The 7,627-nt window shown below is 35.6% G+C and overlaps 1 protein-coding gene across 2 annotated transcripts in view; it reads left to right on the top strand.

Annotated features, from left to right (window-relative positions):
- Positions 1–7,551, top strand: part of RBKS (ribokinase) — a 94,892-nt gene extending 87,341 nt beyond the window's left edge. Inside the window, exons 8-9 of one of the 2 annotated variants that reach the window (XM_019970495.2) lie at positions 3,969–4,059; positions 7,324–7,551. In XM_019970495.2, coding sequence (XP_019826054.2) covers positions 3,969–4,059; positions 7,324–7,334 — 102 coding nt within the window. In that variant the 3' untranslated portion in view covers positions 7,335–7,551. The remainder of the gene's footprint in view (positions 1–3,968; positions 4,060–7,323) is intronic. The other variant, XM_019970494.2, reaches the window with a different exon arrangement.
- The last annotated feature ends 76 nt before the right edge of the window (positions 7,552–7,627 follow it).

Raw genomic sequence — 7,627 nt, forward strand, 5'->3', positions numbered from 1 at the left:
AACCAAAGGTGGAATTAATATGCCCAGTCTGAGGGTAGAGTGTGCAGAAGAGCAACGGAGGTCAAAGGAGTAAGGTGGAAAGGTATGCGAAGTACTTAAGAGTTCTATTTGATGACTTTGGGTAAGAATACTGAGCAGCAGGGAATGACAGATTTCCTAAAATCCCCATGAGGAAGATGTTAATAGTTGCATTTTATTTATAAGAAAACTAAGTCGCAGAGAATTTAATTTTCCCAATGTCCCCAAAATACTAAGTTTAAAGCCAAGATTTAAACACAAATCTATCTAACTTTAAAGCCCACGCTGTCAAAAGAAAGAGACACATCTGTAGTGGAAGAGCAGTGATAGAATTAGGGCTCTCAATATAAAAAGACAGGTTCCTATGTGACAGTCATAACATCTCAGTAATTATCCCAACCATGCACTTTAGAGAAAATCTGTAGTAAGCCCAGTGTGCTTAAGAAAGTTAAGGTTTTCACAATTTATGACCCTGCATGTCTGAATGCCCCCACCCTATCCCAGTCTTTATTTTTAAAATATCAGCTTTATGGAGATATCATTTTAGTATGCAATAAGATTTCACCCATTTTAAGTTTATGATTTAATGAGTTTTGACAAATGTCAAACTTTTTTTAAAATGTTAAACCAGTCTTGCATTCCTGGGATAAACCCTACTTGGTCATGATATATATTCAATTTGCTAAAAATCATTTACCAACATGATCATAATATAGAACTTTATCACTCTAGGAAGCTCTCTATGCAGTCCCTTTGCAGTTGATATTCTCCAGCCCCTGGCCTGCTTTCTATCTCAATACTTCGGCCTTTTCTAGAATTTCATATCAATGAAATCATACAATATGCTATGTAGTCTTTTGACGGGCTTCTTTCACTAAGCATAATACTTTTGAGATTCATTCATGCTGTTGTATTAGCAGTTCATTTCCTTTCGTTGCTAAGTATAGTATTTTATTATATGGATATACTACAGTTTGTTTACCCATTCATCAGTTCAAGGACATTTGTATCGTTTCCAGTTTGGTGCAATTATAAATAATGCTGCTATAAACATGCACATATAGGTCTCTATGTAGATATATGTTTTCACTTCTCTTGGGTAAATACCTAAGAGGAGAACTGCTGGGTTATACGTTAAGTGTATGTTACATGTTATAAGAAAATGCCAAACTCTTTTCCAAAGTGTCTATGTCATTTTGCATTCCCACAAACGATGAATGAGATTATTCCACATCTACACCAAAAGTCAGTATTTTAGTCTTTTTAAACTTATCCTTTCTAATGAGTATGTAGTATTATCTCATTTTTTTTAATTTGGATTTCCTTGGTGTCTAATAATGTCTAGAATCTTTATATATACTGTTTTTGCCATCTATGTCTTCTTTGAAGACACCTCTGTTCAAATCTTTTGCTCATTTTTATTGGCTTGTCATATTGAGTTTTAGTATCAAGTTATGAGTTCTTTATCACATATGTTTTGCAAATATTTTCTCCCAGTCTGTGGCTTGCCTTTTGATATTCTTTTGAAGGGCAAAAACTTTTAACTTTGACAAAGTCCAGTTTATCAGTTTTTTTTTTAATATTTCATGCTTTTGGTGTCCTACGAAATCTGCCTAACACAAGGTTACAAAGATTTTCTCCTGTATCTTCTTCTTCTGGATATTGTGTCATTTTAACGCTCACATTTAGGTCTCTGACTCATTTGAAGTTGGTTTTTGTGTACGGTGTGAGGTAAAGTTTCATGTTTTGCATGTAGATTCCCATTTGTTCCAGCACCATTTGTTGAAATGACTGTCCTTTCATCCATTGAACTGCCTTGTCAAAAACAGGTTGACCATATATATCTGTGGGTCTATTTCTATATTCTCTTTTCTGTTCCAGTGATCTCATGTCTATCCTTACATCAACATCTGCGATTATTATAACTTATGGTAACTCTTGAAATCAGATAGTTGATATCCTCCAACTTCGTTCTACTTTTTTCAAAATTGTTTTGTCTATTCTAGGTCCTTTGCACTTCCATATTAATTTTATTTATTTATTTTTTCCATATTAGTTTTAGACTCAGTTTGCCAGTTTCTAAAAATTGCAAGCTAGGGTTTTTATTGAAATTGCATTGAATCTGTAGATCAGTTTAGGGAGAACTGACAACATATTTTTTATGCTACTGCAAATGGTATTGCTCTGATAATTTTAATTTCTTATTATTAATAATTGCTGGTACATAGAAATAAAATTGATTTTTTTAAATATTGGTTACTAGTTATTGGTTACCACTATTTCTAGTAACTTTTTTAGATTTCTTAGGATTTTCTACATCGGAGAAGGCACTGGCACCCCACTCCAGTACTCTTGCCTGGAAAATCCCATGGACGGAGAAGCCTGGTAGACTGCAGTCCATGGGGTCGCTAAGAGTCATACACGACTGAGCGACTTCACTTTCACTTTTCACTTTCATGCATTGGAGAAGGAAACGGCACCCCACTCCAGTGTTCTTGCCTGGAGAATCCTAGGGATGGCGGAGCCTGGTGGGCTGCCTTCTATGAGGTCGCACAGAGTCGGACACGACTGAAGCGACTTAGCAGCAGCAGTAGCAGGATTTTCTACATAGGTGATTATGCAATCTGCATAGTAAGAGTTTTACTTCTTCCTTTCAAATCTGTATACATTTTCCTGCTTTTCCTTTTTGATTGCACTGGCAAGGAAATCCAGTATGATGCTGAACACAAACAGTGAGAACAAATCTTTGAATTGTTTTCAGTATTAGAGGGGGAAGCTTTCAGTCTTTCTCATTAAGAATGATGTTAACTATAGATTTTTCATAAAGGTTCTTTATCAAGAAGATTAAGTTATACTTTTATTCCAAACTGAATTTTTATCATGAATGAATGTAGAATTTTATCAAATGCTTTTTCTGCTTCTTTTTTTTTTTTTTTGGAGTATAAGTAATATACAATGTTTTGAGGTTTTTAATATAGTGAATTCCTTTTTTTTAAATGTTAAACCAGTCTTGCATTCCTTGGATAAACCCTACTTGGTCATGATATATATTCAATTTGCTAAAAATTTTAAGGTTTATACACCTGTATTCATGAGAGATACTGATCTGTTGTTTTGTTTTGCTTTTCCTTGTAATGTCATTGTCTGAATTTGGCACCACAGTAATGCTGGCCTTATAAAATGACTTGGGAAGTGTTCCCTTGTCTCTTCTATTTTCTGAAAGAATTTATGTAGAATTAGTATTGTTTCTTCCTTAAACACTTGCTAGAATTCTCCAGTGAAGTCATCAAGACTTCAGTTTTCTTTCATCTAGCCTAGAGTTTTCTTTGCAGGGGGGGAAAAAAAAAATCCCTTTTTTTAATACAGAAAGGATTTGCCTTTGCTATCTACCAACAAACTATATAGCACTGAGAATAAATGGAAATCAAGCTGTAAAAATTGCTGGTGCCAAAATAATGCTTCTGGCACACACAGTTCTACCAAGCACTGTGTTTCCATGACTTTGGCTATAGTGGGGAAAAATTTAAGTGATCTAGGAGAGTCTTTTCAGATATAGGTATAGTATTTTTTAAACTTCCTTAAAAATCCCCTTTGCAGTCAAATGGCGTATTAGCTGACTGGAGTATGTAAGCCTAATGTCTTCACTGGTGCCAGAATGTTTCCTGTCAGCCCTGTGCCTCTGCTCTGGTTAGGCTGCAAGTTAAAAATGAGCAAGGCATAGAGGCATGACTTAACTTCTCATTAAATATGCTTATTGCCTTAAAATTTTTTGGAAAAGTATTATAAGTTTAAAACAGTAAGCTTAAATAACAAGGTTAAACAATAATATAAAAGTAGGTAGGAAAAAAAGAATTTGCCATTCTTTGCAGATAAGAAAAATAAATTTTAATAATTTGATACATATCCTTCATTTTTTCTGTATTTTTTTTTTAAATACACACATACTCTAGGCACAGCTGTTTTTCTTTTTTCTCCCACTAACCCTCTATGGAATCATGATGTTGAAATCTTTTTTGCCTCAAGTAATGGACATTCCTCCAGGTATGTACATATACTGCTAACCTTTCCTTATTAACAGCTGCATATTTTTTCCATAATACAAAAGTATAAGTTTATTCATCCATTCTCCTATTTGATAGAAAATCACATTATTTCTAGTATTTTGTCTTTAGAAACAATGCTGCAGTCAACATCTTTGGGCATATATCCCAATATGTAAGAGCTTTCAGTTTTGTAGATTTCCAGAAGCAAGACCATCGAGTCAAAAGACATACACATTTTTTAACAAATACTGTATTGCTCTTTTCCATTCCTACCAACAAATGTATTATATGAGAATATCATTGTCCTCTCTATCTTCATCTTGCTGCTTTTGCTATCAATCTTATTCTTTTATCAGTCTGATGGGTAAAAAATATTGATTTGAATTTCTTTAATAGCTGATAATGTGGCAACTTTTCTTGTTTGCTTATTGGCAATTTACTTTTCCTTTTCTGAAGTTTCAAACCTGTATCTTTTGTCCATTTTTATCTTGGATTTGTCTTTTTCCCAGCAATTTGAAGGTGTTCTTTGAATATTAGGAATATGTCATATATACTAAAAGAATTTTCACCAAATTTGTACTTTTTCGTTTGGCTTTTTTTTTTTTTTTTGCCTGAGCAACACAGCATGTGGGTTCTTGGTTCCCCTACCAGGGCTTGAACCTGGGCCCTCTGCAGAGGAAGCACAGAGTCTTAACCACTGAACAACCAGGGAAGTCCCTCATTTAACTTTATTTACAGTGTCTTTGGACATATATTTTTTTTAATTTTTATAAATTAAATCTATTCTTTTTTTCATTATGGTTTTGGGGTTTAGTGACTTGCTTATGGTTTCCTTACTTGGAATTATTCAAATATTCATTTAAATTTTCATATTATGTTAGTTTTATTTTTTTACATTCAAGCCTTTAACCTACCAGGAGTTTAACTTTGTGTACAATATAAGGAGGAATGAGAACGTGAAATCTTAAGTTTGCCAAAAAAAAAGAAAAGGGGGGGGGGTGTTTGCCATAACTCTTCATATATTGTAGTATTTCCCATGTTTTCATAATACACCCTCAACCTAGCTCATGATTTCTCTGCTTTCAGACCTGTCTATTGTCGCACTGCTGTGCTCCAAACTAAGGGAGGGCATGTCTGTCTCTTTTTCCATTGTTTCCATCAGGAAACACTAATAAACAATTTTAAGGCACCTAGCATAGTGCTTGACATATTTTCGGTACTCAGAAAACATTATGGGAGGAAGGAAAGTGTTGAATTCACACCTGTGTTACTATGACTCCTTGGCAAGTTTAATATTGACGGCTTATCTGTATAAACAAGGGGAAATGTCATTCTCCTTAAAGCCATTCGCTGTCTCATGAGCTCACCCAGTTCCTTCCGCCTCCTATATCTTTGTTCTAAGGCCTTCCTTCTCCCTATAAATCTGTCCCATTTCATAAGGACTCCCCTTAAGCAGGCTTTCCTCAAACCCTTCCTTGTAGTTCAACAGTATGTGTAAAGTACTGCCACATTAGCCTTTAATCCACAATGGATTTTACTGTTTTTCAAATACCCATCACTGTGCTAGGCACATAGCTCATTAAATACTTAAACTGCAACTGAAAAAGTACTGCATACCAAGGCTCTTTGTAAAGGCTCGAGTAGAGCCTCAAGATTTGTTATGAAAGCCCTTGGGATTAAGGAAGCAACAAACTGGGGAAAACTGGACAATGACCCTGAAAGCCGTTAAATACCAGAGTGATTTTTCAAGTGAAATTGTGTCATCAGATTTATTTTAAACACATTTGTTGGATGAACACATGACTAAGTATTGCCCAATCTGAAGGCGAGGTCAACAGACTTTCTTTGGTGGTTTTTGTTTCCAAAGGCCTTCACCAATGCAGGCCTTTGGAAATTCAGGAAAAATGGAATAAGCCTTATATGTCCCTACATTTAGTTTGAAAATAACATCTGAATGCCTCTCACCACTTCCTTGATGAATTTTTAATGGAGAAACAGCTAATTCGAGCTCTAGAGCAGAGAATATACAAAATGAGCTTGGAGCATCTTATAATGTCAGAAAATAAGGAAAGCACTCAAAAAACAAAATGATGAGAGTTTATCAGAAGAACACAAGTGCCAGATGAAAGAACTCCCAATGGTCAAAGCTGGAACAACTTGAGCAACAAAATAGTGTAGTGTTGGATTATAGCCCAAGGAATGAAATAAATATCCCTGATTCATACTCATATAAATAAAGAGTTAAATAAATAGATGAGGGAAAAGAAACATATCTTCCATAGAGAAGAATTCCAAATAATTTATGGAGATACTCAACCCCCAAGAAGGTAGAGCATAGCTCCCCACCCCTTAAGTGTGGATTACACTTAGTGATGTGCTTCCAAAGAACATAGTGTGATAAGAGGGACCAGAGTAACTTTAGAGTGGAGACAGCTGACAAAGACTACCTTAGCCAAGCGATCATGATCAACATCAGTGGTAAGTCATGTTGACAGTATGTACCCTCGTTATGCTCTGATGAGAATGACACTTCACCTCTGTGGTCTTCCTCCCTACAACCATAAACACAGTCTAATCTTGAGAAAAACAGACACAAATCCCAATGGAGGTACTTTCTACAAAGTACTCAACCTGTCCTCAAAACTATCAAGGTCATCAAAAACAAAGAATGTCTAAGAAACTGTCACAAGCTATAGGACTTTCAGGAAATATGACAATGAAATGTAATTTAGGTATCCTGGATGAGATCTTGGAACAGAAAAAAGACACTAAGCAAAACTAATGAAATCCAAATGAAGTATGGGTGTGTGTGTGTATTCACTCAGTCGTGTCTGACTCTTTACGACCCTTTGGGCTGTAGCCCACCAGGCTCCTCCATCTGTGGGATTTTTTCAGGCAAGGATTGGAGAAGATGAACATTTCCTCCTCCAGGGGATCTTCCCCATCCAAGGATCAAACCCACATCTCTTCTATCGCCTGCATTTCAGGCAGTTCTTTACCCACTGAGCCATCGGGGAAGCCAGAATGAAGAACGGAGTTTAGTTAATACTGTAACACTGTTATTTCATTAGTGGTGGCAAACGTACCCTAGTGAAGTTAGATGTTTACAGAATTGGATGTGTGCTATGTGAAATCTCTACTATCCTTGTACCCTTCTGTAAACCTAAAACTAAAGTTAAAAGTATACTTAAATATTTTGAAAACACAGATTGGGCAACAAATGACTATATGCTTATCTCTACAAATGTGCTTTGAATTACAGGGTGCTGGTGACAGTTTTGTGGGAGCTTTGGCCTTCTACCTGGCTTACTACTCACATCTATCCTTGGAAGAAATGCTCAAGAGATCTAATTTCATCGCAGCGGTCAGTGTCCAGGTCACAGGAACACAGTCATCTTATCCATACAAAAAAGACCTGCCCCTTGATCTGTTTTGATTGCTATTAACTCCAAAGCAAATATACCTGGAAATAAAATGTACTTAAGGATGAGCACTGTTAATTAGCAGCTTACTATAAAATGTCACCTCCTGTCTTTGCAAATATTATGTTCATTTACCAAGTCATC

The sequence above is a fragment of the Bos indicus genome, chromosome 11 (genome assembly GCF_029378745.1).
Source record: "Bos indicus isolate NIAB-ARS_2022 breed Sahiwal x Tharparkar chromosome 11, NIAB-ARS_B.indTharparkar_mat_pri_1.0, whole genome shotgun sequence".
NCBI classification, from domain to species: domain Eukaryota; kingdom Metazoa; phylum Chordata; class Mammalia; order Artiodactyla; family Bovidae; genus Bos; species Bos indicus.